Source organism: Macaca mulatta, chromosome 13 (genome assembly GCF_049350105.2).
Source record: "Macaca mulatta isolate MMU2019108-1 chromosome 13, T2T-MMU8v2.0, whole genome shotgun sequence".
Lineage (NCBI taxonomy): Eukaryota > Metazoa > Chordata > Mammalia > Primates > Cercopithecidae > Macaca > Macaca mulatta.
This window is the reverse complement of record NC_133418.1, coordinates 50,270,422-50,287,830: the sequence shown is the minus strand read 5'-3', so window position 1 is coordinate 50,287,830 and position 17,409 is coordinate 50,270,422. Positions and strand designations below refer to the sequence as shown.

Below are 17,409 nucleotides of genomic sequence, written 5' to 3'. Positions count from 1 at the left end.
GCTGGCCCTGGTTCTTTACTGTAGTATCATCGCTGATTTATGGATGTTGTATATGGCACTGCAGGACCAAACTAAAAACTGGCACCACAGAAAAATCTTTTATAGACCACAAGGGAGTACAAGAATGGGTTTGGCAAAGTTGAGAGAATGGGGAGCATGTCAGTCCCTCTCCAATCAATAAGAGAAGGCTAAGGAAAGAGTCCTTCCCTATGTAGACTGTGGTTTACCCCATTCTCTCCATTCCCAGCCTACCATTTCTTGGGACTCACTTTCCAGGGTTTATATTTAACCCTAAACTTTGGGCTTCTAAATCTGTCTGGGTGCTTTGGTGCCACCCTGAGGGAGAATCTAATGTGATGAGATGAACCCAGCTCCATTCCATAGGCAGGCAGGTCACTGCAGGACACAGGGATCTCTGAACTCCTGGACTGAGGATGATTCGCTCCCTGCTGAAGAATCTGCCATTCCTTCCCTTAGCTGGTTCAGGAGGTCTCTGCTCTCACTGGGAGGCAAGTTACTCAGGAAGTATGGAGGGGCCAATTCCACCAGCCTAATAGAGAGAGTCATAATTAGATGATCTGCATCTTCTCTTTCTCTGTCTCTTTTTAGAGACAGGGTCTTGCTCTGTTGCCTGGGCTGGAGTTCAGTGGCATCATCATAACTCACTGTAGCCTTAGACTCCTGAGCTCAAGTAATCCTCCCACCTCAATCTCTGAAGTAGCTGGGACTACAGGTGCACACCACCACACCCAGCTAATCTTTTTAAAATAATTTTTGTAGAGACAGGGTCTCAGTATGTTGCACAGGGTGGTTTCAAACTCTTAGCCTCAAGCACTCCTCCTGCCTAGGTCTCCAAAAGTGCATCTTCTCTTATGATGCAGACTTTTAAACTTCTCACCAGCCCTTCCACAATTCCTTTCTCTTCAGATCATGTTTTTACTAACCACTAAGATCCCTTCTTCTGTCTCTCTAACTCCCCAGCCATAATTTTGGCCCCAGGGAGAGGAATAGGCAGTGTAGGAGGATGTCAGGGAACTCACATCTGTGGTTCAATCTCAGAAACAATGGAAAGGCAGTTGTCTTTGGATATGGTGAAATTGTGGTAGAGCACCCATGGTGGGGGTCTGGCAGGAGCTCTACGACTTCGGTAGCAGCAGTATGAGGAGAGCTGGGCCACATGCTTATGGGTTAGGAGTAGGTAATTTCCAGTCCCGTCTGTGTCTCTGGCCACCTTATTGAAAGGCAAAAATATTGATGGAATAAATAAAAGGGAAGAGGCAGACAGTAGAAAAAAAGAAAAGGGGACTGAGAAAGAGTAAAGGTGGTGAGAGTATTAAAAGTAAAGCATTACCTCTAGGTGTTGTCTGGTCTCTACTATACCTCATGGCATTTTCCATAGCCCCTTGTGCCCCAAATCCTCAAGGGAAAAGTCCTTTCTGGATCTAAAGAATCTTTTGAATGGCCACCTGGACCCTGATTTCAAAGTGGCTTACCAATATTTGTTCTCTTTGCCTTTTGCTCCTTTGATCATCCTCACCCCCACCCTTTCCTCTAACCTTGAGAAAGTATCCTGACACCAGTGCTTTCTGAAGGTCTCTGCGATTCTGCTCAGAGCCAAAGGCTGGTAGGGACAAGGGAAGTTCAATTCGTTGCATGAGTTCTAGGAGCTCTCTCCGAAGTTTATGGGCTTGGCACAATGCTGCCCAATTCAGACCTCGAGCCTGGCACCAAGCCTCATCTGCTCCACCTAGGAGAAGAAAGGGACCAGCTAAACTAAAGTCCTTGAGACCCCTGAAATAACCCAACCCTTAGCCAAAGGTCCTCCTCTTTCTGAACATAGAGATCTGTCAGCTGGCTGCATAACATTTCCCCTCTTTGGACAATCTGGGATTCTATAAGAGGATGCAGAGCTCACTTTGTATAAAGGCTTCATACACCTGGATCAGAGAACTGTGGTCACCATCTGTGTGTTCCAGGGCCCGACGCAGGGCAGCTTCTTCTGCACTGAGTGGAGGACGGGTAAACCCAGGGGCAGCTGGAGGCAGAAGAGCGGAAGGTAGAATCTGCCATTTGGGAAATGGGAAGGGATAGTAGTAAAGGTGGAATGCTGAAAAGGCCGAAGTGTCCCTTTGGGAACTTTATTCAAAAGACAGATAACTTCTAGGTGTTATGCACTTTATTAAACGTTGAGGATAAACAAATGAAATACAATCTGCCATCAAGGAGCTTCAAGTCTGGTGGGAGAGACCAACAGGTAAGCAGACTTGATAAGCATGATAGGTGTTTGTATATGGTACTGTGGAAACAAAGAGGAGGATAACTAATCAAGGCTTTAGGTGGTGAGGATGTGAGTGATGTAACAGAAAAGGATGAGGACCCTTGGGTTAGTATTTGAAATTTGAGTAGGAATTAGCAGAGTGGAGAAGGGGCAGGGAGTATGTTTTAGACTGTGGCAACAGCATAGCACCTAAGTTAATAACATAGCATATTTGGGGAACTGCAAGCCATCTGGGATGGGTGGAGGGAATGAAATGACATGTTGCAGAATGGCAGGAGATAAAGCTGAAGAGGTAGGTATAGGTAAGGTCATGAGACCCTGGAGTACTGAGGAAAGGAACTATCTTCAAGGTAAAGAGTAGCTGTAGAGGAAGAGTTGTGTTTTTTTGTTGTTGTTGTTTGTTTGAGACAGGGTCTCACTATCTTGCCCAGGCTAGAGTGAAATGGCGTGATTATGGCCCACTGCAGCCTCAACCTCCCAGGCTTAAATGATCCTCCTACCTCAGTCTCTTCAGTAGCTGAGACTATAGGTACATGCCACCACACCCGACTAATTTTTTGTTTTTATAGAGACAGGGTCTCACTATGTTGCCCAGGTTGGTCTCAAACTCCTGACCTCATGTGATCCTCCCATCTCAGCCTCCCAAAGTGCTGAGATTACAGGCACAAGCCACCATGCCTGGCTGAAGAAGAGTTTTTAAGTAAGAGAGTCCATGTGTCTGAAAAAGTTCACATTAGTAGTTAGGAGGTTACTGAGGAAATCCAGCTGAGCAATGAGGAGGACCTACCATTGGCAGATCCTGCCTACCATATTCACTGGAAGTGAATATGGAGAAGGGCAGATGAATATATATTTACTTTTACAAGATAAAAGTGAAATAACCTGGAGAAAGACTGGTCTAGAGTGATGGTAGCAGAGCAGCAGGATAATAGTATTATCTGAATCTGAGACTCTAGAGAGAGGAAAAGATTTTGTGGTGATAGTGGCGAGGGAGTGGTTTAATAGAGCATTCGAGTTCAGTTCTGAGCTGAGGTACTGTTAACTATTCTGGTAGAAATGTCCATCGGGGCTGGGCGCCGAGGCTCAGGGCTGTAATCCCAGCAGTTTGGGAGGCTGAGGTGGGTGGATCACCTGAGGTCAGGACTTTGAGACCAGCCTGGCCAACATGGTGAAATCCCGACTCTACTAAAAATACAAGAATCAGCTGGGTGTGGTGGTGCATGCCTGTAGTCCCAGCTACTTGGGAGGCTGAGGCACGAGAATTGCTTGAACCTGGCAGACAAAGGTTGCAGTGAGCCGAGATCATGCCATTGCACTCCAGCCTGGGTGACAGAGTGAGATTTTGTCTCAAAAAAAAAAAAAAAAAAAAAAGAAAAGGAAAAAAAGAAACGTCCATCAGGAGTTGGGGTATGCTCTCTCTGTCTCTCCCTCTCTCCCCCTCTCCCCATCCCTCTCTCCATCTCTCTCTTTCTCTCTGTCTCTCAGATTCAGAAGAATGGTATTGGGTGAGAGATACAAGGCACAAGGTTTGGAAATGTTAAGGCTAAAGGTAGAACTTCAAACCATGGTTGTGGATAAACTTGCTCAGAGAGTTCAGGGAATAGAAGACAAAAGAGGCAAGAATAGAACCCTGAGGACCAATTTACAATGGATAACAAGAGGACAAAGAGCTCGAGGAAAAGATAAAGGGGATGGCCAGAGATGTAGGATGAAAACCATGAGGAGCAGCATTACAGAGGCCTAGGGAGGAGGCAGTTTCGAGGTGAAGTGGTCAGCAATTTCAAGTATAAAAGAAGGTCATGAATAAGGGCTCAAAAGTATCCACTGGATTAGGTACCTGGGAGGTCACTGGTGAGTTGAAAGCTGTTTCACTGGCATGGTAGACCTGAAGCTGGAGTGCAGTAGGTGAGCAATACACCAGTTAGAATAGGATAGAAATCATGCTGCACAGCTGAAGGGGAGGATAGGGTTGAGGAAGAGGAGTGTGTGAGTTTTAGCAATAACAGATTAGGAGAGATTTAAGCATGCTGGGGGCAAGAACCAGCAGAGAAAAAAGGCTAAAGAGACAAGAGGGAGATAGGTGACTAAGCCTGGTTCTTTAGGCATTGTGAGGGGTGGCAACTGGAGCAGAGAGGAAAGGGCTAGCCTCAGGAGCACCAAAACCCAAGGGGAAGGGCTGAAGTGGCTGCAAGAGCTACAGATTTACAGCAGGGATTTATACCTGTGAGCATGGCAGCCAGGGTGAGCATCTCGTCCACACAGTCAAACTCGCATGAGGCCAGCAGGGCTTTGGCCAGCTCAGGGGCCAGAGGGAATTCTGATAGTATGACGCCCAGATCTGACAGGTCCCCATCATCATCCAGGGCTGCCAGATAGTCTAAATCTTCCAGGGCTTGCATCAATGCTTCTGGAGCTGGTGAGGAAACAGGGCTTACAGGATGTGAAATTTCAGAACTGGGTGATCAGATGGCAATACTTGGGCAGGAGAGGTACTCACCAGGCTGGTCCAGGAAGTGACACTCCCCTGGCTCTGCAATCTGTCTCCTTTTTAGTAGTAACACCAGGGAGCTCAGATTCTCCTCACACACCCTGGGTTGGGGCAATGGTGGAGCTTCTAGTTCTAAGAAGGACTTAGGATACAGGCAGAGGCAGGATCCTGAGGGGAAAAAGACCTGGGAAAGACCACTGTAGATTTCTCAGGGCTTGCATGTTGGTGACTCTTGGGTTTTTTATTTCAGTGAGGGCAAAGGCTCTTACCTGGTGGGAACCCTCTTGCTCGCAGTCGTCTTGCCTCTGCCTGACACTTGCTGATTGGCCTCAACACTTGGAATTCTGCTCGGATCCTAGGATTGTAAACCTGTTGCCCGTGCCCCAACCAAGGCCAAGACAGATCAGAGTGGGCCATTTCTGTCTTTACTACCCCACCGCCATCTCTCTCTCACTCACACTTCGGAGCTCCAGTCCTGAGTCGATGACATGTTGGATGGAAGGGAGGGAGAAGGAGAAGTCAGCCAGCCAGTGAGTGACCACAACCTTTCGGGCATCCATGTCCTCATATACAGCCTGAACGGCTTGTCCACAGTCTGGGTGAAGGGGCAGTACTCGTGGTGGAAGCCTTTGGAGAGGCAGGGACTCTACCTCCCTGGACAAGGATTCACAGCAGAGGGAAATTTCCTGAGGAGAAGGGTGGGACATTAGGGCAGTTCTCACCTTTTTGGGGTCACAGATCCCTTTGAAAGACTGTTGAAAGTTACGGCCCTTCACTCTGAGAAAATGCAAATACTTATAAAGTTGAAGATTTTATAATTTCAGAGGTTCACTGAATCACAAATCTCTGCATTAAAGGGAATAAAAAAGTGAGTGGTAAACCTCTTTACTCTGAAATCCTCAAGTTTTTCTCTGGGACCCCAGGGGAGAGTAAATACTGCAACTCTACTGTTCCTAACAGGCATTGCTCCCATTCCCATTCCCTAGGACTAGAAGATGATGAGTACCTCCCTTTGCAGGCTTTTTTTTTTTTTTTTTTTTTACCTCCTCACTGGGCAGGTACACTAGCACATCTCCTGGAGCCTCCTTCCGACACAACTCAAGCACTGCTTGGCAGGCAGCTTCCACTCGATCAGGGGGGATGGTGTCCCGGTAGATGGGGGAAGGTCTCTCACCAGCCTCTCTGGGTATATGCACAATAGGAGGATTGCCCCAGAAAGCTCGGAGCTTAGGTTCAAGGGCTGGGTCAGTAACCACAACCACTCTGAGGTCCCCCGGAAGGTTTTCCAGCCTGGCATCTTGCAGTAGCCCCTGGAGTGAATCTGATGCCACCGACCGCTCCTGAGCCTCATCTAGTACCAGCACGCCCCAGACTCCAGTGCCCCGGGTCGAGGCCACCTCCTGCAGAAGCAGCCTGTCCCAGCAGAACCTGTTGACATTGGTAGTGGGCAGAGGAATCAGTGTGGACACTGACCAGCCACACAAGCTCAGGGGAACTTCTCCCCAAGGGACCTAGATTTTGATATTGAAGGTCAGAAAAATATGCTGTGACTTCCTGAGCCTGTGGACCCATAACTGTGACCCCACAACCCCACTGAGAACACTTTGTTCACAAGGTATACTCCAACTGGGAAGTGACATTTTTCTGATGAGAGTTAGGCTGAATGTCTGAGGCCCTGGCTGGGATTCAAGGGCTTAATTTAGCCATTGTACCATACACAATTTAGAGTGAGTGGGAGTCAGGCACGGTGGCTCATGCTTTATACTTTGGGAGACCGAGGTGGGCGGATCACTTGAGCCCAGGAGTTTGAGACCAGCCTGGGCAACATGGCAAAAAATATAAAAATTAGCCAGGCATGGTGGTATGCGCCTGTCATCCCAGTTACTTGGGAGGCTGAGGTGGGAGGATCACTTGAGCCCGGGAGGTTGAGGCTGCAGTGAGTTGTGATTGCACCACTGCACTCCAGCCTGGGTGACAGAGTGAGACCCTGTCTCCAAAATAAATAAAATAAAAAAGAGTGAGTTGGGCTGAGGGAGGGTATGGTGAGATGCCAGAGGAATGGGTTTGTTTCTACGGAGTGAGGGGAATTAGATTTGGGTAAGGCCTGCAGAGGCCCCCACCTGAGCAGGGTGTTGGGCCCTGTGCAGTCCTCCTGGGGGATGCTGTATCCAACTTCATGACCCAGGGTCAGGTCCATCTCATCAGCAACCCGCAGAGCCAGGCTCCGGGCTGCAAGAGGGTAGGGCTGCGTGACAGTAACCTGTCCTTTCTGGAACCCTCTGGCCAGCACAAACTCTGCACACCACTGAGGGATCTGGGATAGAAGTAGGGAAGGACAACCAGTGAGGAAGTTGTAGGACTTCAGTCAGAAGTGCTCAGGGAACTATGGCCACTTTAATCTTTCTATATTTGGGGAGTCCCCTGGTCTTTCACCAGCCTCCTGGGCCAGCCTAACCCATCCCATCTCTCTTTGTTCACCTTCCTCATGACCCCACGAAGTCCAGTACCCCCCGTGCCCAGGGAAAGGCCAATTCCCTAGCTCCTCCCTTTGTCCACTCCCAGAATCAGCCTGCCCCTACAACCCCCACCACACCTGGGTGCTCTTGCCAGAACCAGGCTCCCCAGACACCAGCACCACTCCAGTGGGGTTACTCTCCAACTGCTCCAAGAAGGTAAAGCGAGCAGCCCAGATGGGCAAGGTGTGGCGCTGCTCCAGCAGCTCATAGTAGCGGGAAGAGTAGGGAAGCCCATCAAAGGGGTTCACAGCCAGTTCAGATTCCCCAGGACTTGGGCCATACTCTTCTGCCAGCCTGAGAGGCTGAGAGGCCATGGTGGCTCTCTGGCAGGACCTGCAGAAGGCAGAGCAGTCAGTAAGGTCATATTTGGTGACTGACACCATCTTCCCACCTCAGCCCTGATCCTTAACCTCTACCTTTAGTTGATCATGCTCTGGGGCCCACCCTTCCCAGCATTTCCTGCCAGGAAACAGTGCTAGGTATTTTCATAAGGGGCTACTGAGAGTTAGTCGACAGTCCCTATAGTCAGGTAGTAGAAACCTGCCTGATACTAGTACTGTCGGCAGGTAGTAGAAATCTTACTTAGGCAGGGGTCCTCAAGGGCAGTAGAAATTATGTGAGACCTAGTAACCTGTGGGAAAGTCCTGAAGGGAAAAGGATAAAGAATATAGGGGGTGGGGAAAGGAACAGCAGTCCAAGTGATCCTGGATTCAAACCTGCTTGCAGCTCTAGGACGCGTCAGGACGGCAGCCAGCTCCAGACCCATGTAGTCACCACCAACCCTGACCGTGTAAGTACAAAGGTAAATTCCGGCTCTACCTCAGGGCTAGGCTCAAACTTCAAATCCTGAAGCCTGCTTTTGGGGTGGGGCTATTTGCTCCACCTTATTTAACCTAGTCAGGAACCTATGGAAAACAGGCTCCAGCCACCACACTGAGCATGTGTGAATTCTACAGATGATGTGTAGTGTGCTTGTGAAAGGCATGCTGGGACTTGTAGTTTTGCAGCAGCTTCGTCCAAAACCTGGGCTGATCACCCAAGCTGGGTCTTCAGTTCAGTTACACTTCCTTAATTTATCACTCATCGCTTGGCATGAGGAGTTGATTTTAGACAGTTGCAGTCTGACTACCCCCTTCAAATGTACAAGAAGACTCTCACCCCCATCCCCCCAAGCCAAGGAATAAGGAACCCACTCACAGGGCTTTTGAGACCCAGAGAGACAACATACACCTTGAATGAAAACCATGAATTTAATGTGATATTGGGGGAGCCTCATCCTTCCCTTTTACCACCCACCCATCCAGCCTGTTGTGAGTTGGGTGAGGGCTGCCCCCAGTCTCCGTCCTGCGGCTCTGGGTGCCATCCTGTTCCTTTGAGCTCAGTCAGCCTCCTGGGCTCGTCTCTCTGTGAATCTCCTGTGGGACATAGGGAGAGACATTATTCAGGCTTTGCCATAGTAGCTCCATAATTCCATTCTCCAATTTGCCCCAACTTATTCATTGCCCTCTAACCCCCTCACCTTCTTGCGTATTCATATAGTGCTTGCTTGCGCTCCTGCAGGCTCTCCTGCCGGGCCCAGGAAGACTTGGCAAATGTTAGGGCTGTTGGCTGAGGGGTCACCGGGCCAGAGCTGGGGAACTGAGGTGATCACAATGTCAGAGGGCTTGCGGAGTCATCATCATTAAACACGCATCGAATGCCTACTTTGCAAGAGAGGCACTATGCTAGGGTCTCAGGATCAAAAAAGAAAGGTCAGGGATAAGGGAGTATGTAGCCTGCCCCCAACTCACCGCAAGACTTGGATCTGACCATTTCCTGGGTCTCACCTTGGGGGCAGAGGCTGTGGGTAGGGACTGAGTTCCCTTGGTGATGTCTTCAGGCATGAAAGCTACGGCTCCCTCAAGCAGATTAGTGATAGTCAAGTCTACACAGCCAGTCTTGGCTGAGGAGAAAAGAGAAGGGAGTCCACTCCTTGCTCACTTTCTTCCTTCACAACCCACTTTTCCTCCCTGTGCCCAATCTCCCGGTGTGGGGCCACCCTTTCCCATACCCAGGTCTCTCTGGATGACACCCAATGGAACATGGGGCAAAACTTCCTTAACTCTCTGAGCCAGAGTTGCCAGTTGCACATCAGGAGAAGTACCAGGGGAGGGAGGGAAAGAAGAATGGGCTGTGGAAAAAGAAAAAAAAAGAAATTCTGGTAAGTAGAGAACTAGGAGAGGCTAACTAGCACAGGAAAAGGGGAGGAATCACAGTAGGGTGAAAAACAAAAAACTCCAAAGCTGTAATGTATAGAGACCACATACCTGACTGGGGGCGCAATCTGGGGTGTCTTTGTCGCTTCATGTGTTCTGCTTTGTCAGCTGGAGTGAGCCGTGTCCCTGTCTGGCCCAATTCCTTGGCCACCAGCTAGGGAGAATTGGAAGACTGGAAGTGTCAAGATCTCAAGCTTTCCTCCCTCTCCTCCTAAGTAGGGACCCCACCTCCACCCTGCCTGTGCACCCGACCACCTGTTGTACACGGAGCGCAAACTCCTCATTCGCTTCCCCTAGTTGGCGATGAACAGGACGAAGCCACCTGCAAAAAAAACAATCCAGGGCTATGTTGTGGGCACCCAGGGTAGAGGCTGTCACCATTCCCCGCTTTGGTAACTCTTTGCATGGTGAGGGTGGGAAAATAGTAAATACTGTAAATACTTTGTGTTGCTTCTGTGGTAGAACTCTGATATAAAGATCTACAAATGGACAGGGCAGAGGCCACTAATTCCTTGACCTTGAGGTGAGCCTCTCCCCAGCGACCAAAATGTGAGGGCAGTTAATAATACCTTACTTGATACACCGTGAAAGGGACGAAAAGTGACCACAGCAGTTCTGAGACCCAGGAGGCGTCTGACACCGTCTGAGGGGAGGGCATGAAGTGAGGCCTAAGCCAGGGCCAGGGATGGGAAACTTCCCTTCCAAGCCCCAGAGATTCCTTGTTCAACACACACTCACCACAGAGACCAGGGGTCTCTGAACTTGCAGGGTAAGAGGCTGTACCACATCTTGGATAGAAAATGGCCAGGAACTAGAAGAGGAAGGAGAAAGTAGGATGGGAATCCAGCCAGGCTAGTCAGCAGATCATAGGTGCCTTAAAACAGGCAACTGTCAAACTCTACAAGCACACAATTGAAGAAAGAAGGCATTCAGGAGAAAGAACTAAAAGTGGACAGAAAGGAAATGAACTAGAGATGTTGGGGGCTAAGGGCCGAAGAAGGTTGTAAAAACTCAAGGGCCCACAAGCTTGACCACCTACCCAGTTGGCACCCGATACCTGTGCTAAACCCACCTGAAGCGCAGGAGCCCCTCCCGGCCATTGGTGGCCTCTTCCTCAGGGAATAGCAGCAGAGGAGTGGGGGGAAGCCTCGTGGAAGCACAGAATCTCTTGAGTGACTCCACCAACTCCCCCCGCCCATCCATCTCCATGAAGCCCCGAGACCAGCACACAAAGCTGGGGGGACTATTAAGTAGAGGCTGGGAACCAGGAGAAGAGAAAGCAAGAAGAAAAAAATTGAGGAAAATGAAAAAAAATGACATGTGGGGTAGAGGATCGGGGTTAGGGGTAAGGCTCAGTATCCTCCATGGGGAACGCGAGTGGGACAGGGGGGCCTTCAGCTGGGCCCCAGGGAACCGCCCCGTGGCGCTCTCGGCCTCGCTCTCACTCACGGTGCTACAGGTGGTGAGCAAATTGACTATGTTGTGGTCGAAAGGTGTCACGTGGTTGGAAATGAGGACCCTGACACTGTGATCCCGGAGTCCGGAGTCCTCCTGCCGGGCCACGAGCCCCAGCACCGCACACATGGTCCGCACTACGAACCTGGGGACACAGGCGGTGGTGACTGTGTGGCCTCGGGCCAGGCCCAGCTTTGACACTCCCCAAACGCCCGCGTCAGAACCTGCGAAGGACGCTGTCTGGCAGCGCGCAGCTGACCAGGAAGACGTGAATCCCGAGAAAGAGGCGCAGGACGAGGAGGCAGAACCCGACCGGCGCGTAGAGCAGCAGCGCGAGCAGCAGGAAGCAGTCACCCGGGAGCCTGGGGGCGAGAGGCGAAGTGGTCGGGCGCCGAAGGCCGAGAGGACGCAGGGGTAGGTCTCTTCCCGCCGGGTCTCTTACCGGTGCGAGTCAAAGAGCCGCTCCGGCCCCGGCCCTGAGGGAAGCTCCATAACTGCTGCTTCAGGAGCGCCCAGCCGTCGCCGCCGCCATCTTCGCGCCCGGCCGCAGGGGCTCCTGGGAAGGCGGAGTCTTTGGGCATCCGCCCGGGGTGACAGGACCCGAAGTCTTGAGGCGCGCCGGAAGGGCTAGCGGTCCCAGCATACCCTGCGGCCCCTTGGGCCGTCTCACAACTCGCGTCCCACGGAGACCACAATTCCCGGCATTCGCGGGACGGGGAGGAGTCGGCCTCCCGGAATCCTGGTCCCGACGTGCACTTCTGGAGGACTTCAGGTACCGGCGTGCCCCGCGTCCTACTGTCCGCCTGCTCGCGTCCTGGGTGCCGCCTCTGAGTAGGGCGGGCGAGGAGGCAGCCGAGGCGGAGCTGATGGCTGCGCCGAGGGCGGGGCGGGGTGCAGGCTGGAGCCTTCGGGCATGGCGGGCTTTGGGGGGCATTCGCTGGGGGAGGAGACCCCGGTTGACCCCTGACCTCCGGGCCCTGCTGACGTCAGGAACTTCTGACCCCCGGGCCCGAGTGACTTATGGGACCCCCAGTCTCTGGGCCCGGTTGTGTGTTGGGGTCCCTGAACCCCGAGCATGTCTGACGTCTGGGACCCCGGGTCCCCGGGCACAACTGACTGCGGTGACCCCAGATACCAGGACCCGGGAGGCCTCAGAGAACTCTGGAACCCGTTCGCGCGCGTGGCTGGCTGTGGCACTGGGCGCTGGGGGGGCAGTGCTGTTGTTGTTGTGGGGCGGGGGTCGGGGTCCTCCGGCCGTCCTCGCCGCCGTCCCTGGCCCGCCGCCCGCTTCTCCCCGGAGTCAGTACAACTTCATCGCAGATGTGGTGGAGAAGACAGCACCTGCCGTGGTCTATATCGAGATCCTGGACCGGTAATGGGGGTAGACCGGGAGGCACTGAAGCCACGGGCCGGAGGGCGGGCGGGTAGGAGGGGTCAGGGCCTCCTCTTATCCGTGCTTTCCCTCCATTCCAGGCACCCTTTCTTGGGCCGTGAAGTCCCTATCTCGAACGGCTCAGGATTCGTGGTGGCTGCCGATGGGCTCATTGTCACCAACGCCCATGTGGTGGCTGATCGGCGCAGAGTCCGTGTGAGACTGCTTAGCGGCGACACGTATGAGGCCGTGGTCACAGCTGTGGATCCCGTGGCAGACATCGCAACGCTGAGGATTCAGACTAAGGTGGGGGCTGGGGTAGGCCAGGTCTAGTTGGAGCTGCTTGTTTGTTCGCATCTCCAGATGACAGGTCTCTTATACCCATTCTCCCTTAGGAGCCTCTCCCCACGCTGCCTCTGGGACGCTCAGCTGATGTCCGGCAAGGGGAGTTTGTTGTTGCCATGGGAAGTCCCTTTGCACTGCAGAACACGATCACATCCGGCATTGTTAGCTCTGCTCAGCGTCCAGCCAGAGACCTGGGACTCCCCCAAACCAATGTGGAATACATTCAGACGGATGCAGCTATTGATGTGCGTCCTGATAGGAGAGAAATGACACATGATGGGGGAGTGGGGAGAGGCTGTGTGGTACAAGCACCAACTGATATATGGTGGATGAGCCTATATACAGAGCTTAGGCTGCAAAAATGTGGCCACTCATTCATGGGCTGAGAAAGAAGAGAATTTGGAGAAAGTACCTACATCCTGGTATGCCCCCAGACTTAGAATCCTCAGATCTCTTTCATGTTTTCTCCTTGTCCTGCAGTTTGGGAACTCTGGAGGTCCCCTGGTTAACCTGGTGAGTGAGACATCCTTCCTTCCAAGAATCCCAGCCCCAGGTCTGTGTGGGAAGGGTAGGTTTTCCCTAATTCAAGGATGTTTGGTCAAGTTTCTGAGCAGTTCTTTGTTGGCTATCTCTCAACATCCAACTGGATCTCCCCAACACTTGCTGCTACTTTTGTTCGGGTGCCCCCATCCCCTACTATTTGTTTGGGCTAGGGAACTGGGGGATGTATCCCTGCAGGATGGAGAGGTGATTGGAGTGAACACCATGAAGGTCACAGCTGGAATCTCCTTTGCCATCCCTTCTGATCGCCTTCGAGAGTTTCTGCATCGTGGGGAAAAGAAGAGTGAGCCTGGCTTATGGGGAAATACGGGAGGGGCATTCATTGGGACTTCCTGGAGGGTGGTCTATTGGGAGAAGAGGGCAGGGAAGGAAGGATGTAGCTGGGTGGGGCTTATTTGTCCCTCTGTCACAGATTCCTCCTCTGGAATCAGTGGGTCCCAGCGGCGCTACATTGGGGTGATGATGCTGACCCTGAGTCCCAGGTATGAGCTTTAGGGATAGTGACATGTAATGTGACCAGTGTAATCAGAGGTGGGCACCTCTATTGAGCTTTGTTCTCATTTCTGTCTTTATCTAAAATGAACTGTGTCACACTTGAAATAATCACAAGAGCTGTCTCCCTTCATCATCTTGACTTTCTTATTCCACTCCACTTTCTACACCTGTCAGACTGATTTCATCCTGTTACTGCTTTGATTTCAAGCCTTCAATCCATTAACTTGGCATTTAAGGGCATTTTCCATCTGTCTGTAAATCAACTTTCTAGACCTGGCTGTAATACCTTCCTATATGAATACTCAGCCAACCTGATTTCCTACTCCCATGTTTTTTATTTATGCTGTTCTTGTTTTATATGGTTAATATTGGACCCATCCTTTTAGGCTCAGCTTAAGTTTTTTCCCCTTAAAGCTTCTTTTAGTACTCTAGAATGACATTAGTGCTATTGATTTCATACTGTTTGTCATTTGGTGCCCTCATGTGGTGTACATCTTTTATGTACATGTTGCACTTTATTGCTAGAAGACAGAAAGTGAGTTGCCGTTGTATTTTGTAGTACCTAGCGCATGTCCTGTCCATCTATTTGCCAATGTGTTGATGAGAGACTTGAGGTGGAACTCAGGATGGGGAGAATGCCTGGGTTTGGCTAATAGGGTGATCTGTGTACTTTCAGCATCCTTGCTGAACTACAGCTTCGAGAACCAAGCTTTCCTGATGTTCAGCATGGTGTACTCATCCATAAAGTCATCCTGGGCTCCCCTGCACACCGGTGAGGGAGAGGCTGCAGTGTGATATGGGGATGGGTGAGGTGTGCATGTGTCCTTGAACTAGGCTTTGTACTCCTTCTTTTCTCTCTGTCCATTTTTCTCTGTAGGGCTGGTCTGCGGCCTGGTGATGTGATTTTGGCCATTGGGGGGCAGATGGTACAAAATGCTGAAGATGTTTATGAAGCTGTTCGAACCCAATCCCAGCTGGCAGTGCAGATCCGGCGGGGACGAGAAACACTGACCTTATATGTGACCCCTGAGGTCACAGAATGAATAGATCACCAAGAGTATGAGGCTCCTGCTCTGATTTCCTCCTTGCCTTCCTGGCTGAGGCTCTGAGGGCGCCGGGACAGAGGGTTAAATGAACCAGTGGGGGCAGGTCCCTCCAACCACCAGCACTGATTCCAGGGCTCTAAAGAATCACAGAAACACTTTTTATATAAAATAAAATTATACCTAGCAACATATTATAGTCAAAAATGAGGTGGGAGGGCTGGATCTTTTCCCCCACCAAAAGGCTAGAGGTAAAGCTGTATCCCCCTAAGGTTAGGGGAGATACTGGAGCTGACCATCCTGACCTCCTATTAAAGAAAATGAGCTGCTGCCATCTTTTGTTGTGGGCAGTTAGTCAGGTGCTGCTCTTTGTGGTGTGGTGGGCTCTGCTCTGTTCTGCTCGGTGCTGGGCCTGGGAGAAAAGATTCCCATGCTTGGCTACAGGTACTGACAGCTGGCCTCTGAAGGAGGGTGAGAACTTCTGCTTGACAGTTCCACATCCATAGTACATGGTCTGATGAGTGCGGTTGCTGACATGGGTTTCTTGGTAAGCTCCTGAGGTAATGGCAGCCTCAGACCCCTGCCATTAGGGGCCAGTGGTGGTTTGCAGAGGGCGATGGCACTTAGATAATCTGGTTGCTGGTCTGGCCAGGGTAGCGTTCAAACCTCCTGTTGGCCTCTTCACTGAAGGCATCACCTGCAGAGTGGACAGGCAATTTGGGAGGCGCCCTGCACAGAGGGAGGAAGACAGACCCACTGTGGAGAAAGATGGGTACAAGTGGAGGGACTGAGAGCTCCAGAGGAGGGTGGGAAGATGCAGAAACAAGTTACAGAAAAGAGAATGAACGTCTTTCCCTCCCATCCCCTAATCTTCCTGGGTTGCTCTTCCCATCAAATACCAATGTGGCAGTTGTGCACCCAGATTCGATGTCCATCATATTTGCAGTTACATTTCATTGCATTGTTGGTAAAGTCACTCTCTGCTACTTCAAAATTTGGGTTGATGACAATCTGTGAGTGAGAAAAAGGCCACTTAACCCAGCAACAATCCTCAAATTCAAAGGTGTCTTTAACGCTCCCCCCAGTCACCCATCTGGAAGCCCCAGACTCCAGGTACCTGGAGAATGTAGTTTCCTGGCTTCACATCTGTGATATCAATCCACTGACAGTCAATGTCATGCCGGTAGAGATCCCAGCAACCCACGGTGATGCCTTGCTCTCCAAAGTTGGCACACTCATATCTCTTGGAGACATCTGGAGGGATTGGCATATGTCAGTGTAAGGAAAGGCTGTGCGATGGATACCATGTGGTCCACTTCAGGCCCCAACTCACCCTCCTGACACTCAGTGTCTTCGAGACAAAAACTAGCTTTGTGGCCCTCAGCTACCTTGGTGCCATTTGGGGTGAGGATATCATAGTGAGTGAAGATGTCCATGCTGTGGTAATGCCTGTGGGGAGAAGGGAACTTCTGTTTCCTTCTCTTCCCCCAGAAGGTTTGCCCCATCCCCGTGGCCTTGCCTTTCTACTTGACTCCCTACCCTCTCACCCATGGCACTCGTGCCACACCCAGGAGTGGCGCCCAGCCTTGGGCCTGAAGTCAGCTCGTCCCAGGTTGTGGATCTGGGAGGAGAATCGGAGTAGACGTCGGTGACCATAGGGCCAGTTGGCTGAGCGGGCTGAGCTGGCCAGGCAGTTCTCTTCCGCAGCACAGTACAACATATGCAGGGGCCGGTCTTCGATATAGGCGGTTTCCTGCACCAATGCTGAGTGCAGCAGCAGATCCGATGCAGCTGCACCGATAAAGGAAGAGGGTGTTAGAAGTCACTGCTGACTTCACAGAGAGGGGTGCTTCCATCCCTCCCTAGTGTGTGAGACTGTTTTTTTGGTTGTGGTTTTTTTTTTTTTTTTTTGAGAAAGAGTCTCACTCTGTCGCCCAGGATGGAGTGCAGTGGCGTGATCTTGGCTCACTGCAACCTCTGCCGCCCGGGTTCAAGTGATTCTGCTGCCTCAGCCTCCCAAGTAGCTGGGATTACAGGCGCCTGCCACCGCACCTGGCTAATTTTTGTAGTTTTAGTAGAGACAGGGATTCACCATGTTGGCCAGGCTGGTCTTGAACTCCTGACCTCGTGATCCATCTGCCTTGGCTTCCTAAAGTGCTGGGATTACAGGTGTGAGCCACCACGCCTGCCTGGTGAAACTGGTTCTTTTATGGGGAACGAGTGCCCCTCCAGATTACAGCCCCCGTTCCCAGCAAAGGGGTGGCCCAGACCCTCCCTTCCCTGGCATGCATCACCCCCTCCTTCACTCACTCTCAGAACAGATGACTCCAGCAGTGAAGCGGGTCCCTGTCCTCTTGCAGGTAGTGTGGGTGCCATGATGGGCACACTGATCCAGGGACAGCTCAGTCCCCGTGCAGCGCACTCCACTCATCACCACCTCTGTTATATTCCCAGAGTCCCAGTACCAGGTCTCCTGGGGATATATGCAGATGTTTCTGTAAGGCCCAGGATCCAGCATCTTGGGCCAAGGGACTCATTCCTCAGCCCTCTGCCCAAAACACAGGCTTTGAGACAACAGCCTCGGCTCCCCTCTCCTTCCCA

General features: G+C 51.5%; 4 protein-coding genes across 32 annotated transcripts in view; 1 reads left to right on the top strand and 3 right to left on the bottom strand.

The window, feature by feature from the left end:
• Nucleotides 1-79: 79 nt before the first annotated feature.
• Nucleotides 80-8,156, bottom strand: DQX1 (DEAQ-box RNA dependent ATPase 1). 2 transcript variants are annotated; one of them, XM_028832356.2, is made up of 12 exons: nucleotides 7,999-8,156; nucleotides 7,360-7,615; nucleotides 6,887-7,080; nucleotides 5,810-6,194; nucleotides 5,225-5,452; nucleotides 5,036-5,135; nucleotides 4,776-4,934; nucleotides 4,500-4,691; nucleotides 1,916-2,035; nucleotides 1,557-1,747; nucleotides 1,041-1,231; nucleotides 80-550 (listed from the first exon to the last, which is right to left on the bottom strand). In XM_028832356.2, the coding sequence occupies exons 1-12, from the start codon at nucleotides 8,046-8,048 to the stop codon at nucleotides 394-396; spliced, it is 2,223 nt and encodes a 740-aa protein (XP_028688189.2). In that variant the 5' UTR covers nucleotides 8,049-8,156; the 3' UTR covers nucleotides 80-393. The 2 variants fall into 2 exon arrangements, with proteins under 2 accessions (XP_028688189.2, XP_077815394.1); XM_077959268.1 differs by lacking the exon at nucleotides 1,916-2,035 and having other exon boundaries at nucleotides 260-550.
• A 357-nt stretch (nucleotides 8,157-8,513) lies between these two features.
• On the bottom strand, nucleotides 8,514-11,635 carry AUP1 (AUP1 lipid droplet regulating VLDL assembly factor). Of its 13 annotated transcripts, none has more exons than XR_003722102.2 (12): nucleotides 11,435-11,550; nucleotides 11,217-11,354; nucleotides 10,987-11,137; nucleotides 10,610-10,794; nucleotides 10,276-10,348; nucleotides 10,107-10,180; nucleotides 9,793-9,859; nucleotides 9,589-9,691; nucleotides 9,333-9,452; nucleotides 9,073-9,224; nucleotides 8,802-8,982; nucleotides 8,514-8,697 (listed from the first exon to the last, which is right to left on the bottom strand). XR_003722102.2 is itself a non-coding variant. In XM_015112708.3 (12 exons), exons 1-12 carry the CDS (start codon nucleotides 11,482-11,484, stop codon nucleotides 8,661-8,663), a joined length of 1,269 nt encoding a protein of 422 aa, XP_014968194.2. In that variant the 5' UTR covers nucleotides 11,485-11,550; the 3' UTR covers nucleotides 8,514-8,660. The 13 variants fall into 13 exon arrangements, 8 of the variants coding, with proteins under 8 accessions (XP_014968194.2, XP_014968195.2, XP_014968192.2 ...); XR_001439187.2 differs by having other exon boundaries at nucleotides 9,109-9,224; XM_015112708.3 differs by having other exon boundaries at nucleotides 8,802-8,920.
• Nucleotides 8,526-15,142, top strand: HTRA2 (HtrA serine peptidase 2). 5 transcript variants are annotated; one of them, NM_001258138.1, is given in 19 exon segments: nucleotides 8,526-8,696; nucleotides 8,801-8,920; nucleotides 9,109-9,224; nucleotides 9,333-9,452; nucleotides 9,589-9,691; nucleotides 9,793-9,857; nucleotides 10,105-10,180; nucleotides 10,276-10,348; nucleotides 10,610-10,794; nucleotides 10,987-11,133; nucleotides 11,213-11,353; nucleotides 11,434-12,364; nucleotides 12,466-12,670; nucleotides 12,760-12,954; nucleotides 13,190-13,222; nucleotides 13,448-13,553; nucleotides 13,683-13,752; nucleotides 14,442-14,537; nucleotides 14,643-15,024. In NM_001258138.1, coding segments are annotated over 8 exon segments (1,377 nt in total). In that variant the 5' UTR covers nucleotides 8,526-8,696; nucleotides 8,801-8,920; nucleotides 9,109-9,224; nucleotides 9,333-9,452; nucleotides 9,589-9,691; nucleotides 9,793-9,857; nucleotides 10,105-10,180; nucleotides 10,276-10,348; nucleotides 10,610-10,794; nucleotides 10,987-11,133; nucleotides 11,213-11,353; nucleotides 11,434-11,858; the 3' UTR covers nucleotides 14,809-15,024.
• LOXL3 (lysyl oxidase like 3) overlaps nucleotides 14,956-17,409 on the bottom strand; it is a 23,800-nt gene continuing 21,346 nt past the window's right edge. For 7 of the 12 annotated variants that reach the window (XM_077959262.1, XM_001110611.5, XM_077959261.1 and 4 more), the window contains 6 exons: nucleotides 17,119-17,281; nucleotides 16,356-16,599; nucleotides 16,142-16,257; nucleotides 15,926-16,062; nucleotides 15,708-15,819; nucleotides 14,956-15,505 (listed from right to left, as the gene is read on the bottom strand). In XM_077959262.1, the coding sequence (XP_077815388.1) occupies nucleotides 15,432-15,505; nucleotides 15,708-15,819; nucleotides 15,926-16,062; nucleotides 16,142-16,257; nucleotides 16,356-16,599; nucleotides 17,119-17,281 (846 nt within the window). In that variant the 3' untranslated portion in view covers nucleotides 14,956-15,431. Of the gene's footprint in view, nucleotides 15,506-15,705; nucleotides 15,820-15,925; nucleotides 16,063-16,141; nucleotides 16,258-16,347; nucleotides 16,600-17,118; nucleotides 17,282-17,409 lie in introns of those variants that run through there. The other 5 variants (XR_013402684.1, XR_013402685.1, XR_013402686.1 and 2 more) reach the window with 4 other exon arrangements.

Bases quoted from the DNA above. Each gene is read 5' to 3' on its own strand.
- DQX1 (XM_028832356.2), bottom strand. From the start codon at position 8,048: ATGGGTCTGGAGCTGGCTGCCGTCCTGACGCGTCCTAGAGCTGCAAGC. The intron at 7,616-7,998 runs GTTTGAATCCAG...TGCCTTCTGCAG, and splicing joins CGTCCTAGAGCTGCAAGCAG to GTCCTGCCAGAGAGCCACCA. The intron at 1,748-1,915 runs GTGAGCTCTGCA...TTCTTCTCCTAG, and splicing joins GTATGAAGCCTTTATACAAA to GTGGAGCAGATGAGGCTTGG.
- AUP1 (XM_015112705.3), bottom strand. From the start codon at position 11,484: ATGGAGCTTCCCTCAGGGCCGGGGCCGGAGCGGCTCTTTGACTCGCAC. The intron at 9,225-9,332 runs GTATGGGAAAGG...TTTTCTCCTCAG, and splicing joins TGTCATCCAGAGAGACCTGG to CCAAGACTGGCTGTGTAGAC. The intron at 8,921-9,072 runs GTGAGTTGGGGG...TGATCACCTCAG, and splicing joins GGTCAGATCCAAGTCTTGCG to TTCCCCAGCTCTGGCCCGGT.
- HTRA2 (XM_028831565.2), top strand. From the start codon at position 11,859: ATGGCTGCGCCGAGGGCGGGGCGGGGTGCAGGCTGGAGCCTTCGGGCA. The intron at 12,955-13,189 runs GTGCGTCCTGAT...CTTGTCCTGCAG, and splicing joins AGACGGATGCAGCTATTGAT to TTTGGGAACTCTGGAGGTCC. The intron at 13,554-13,682 runs GTGAGCCTGGCT...CCTCTGTCACAG, and splicing joins GCATCGTGGGGAAAAGAAGA to ATTCCTCCTCTGGAATCAGT.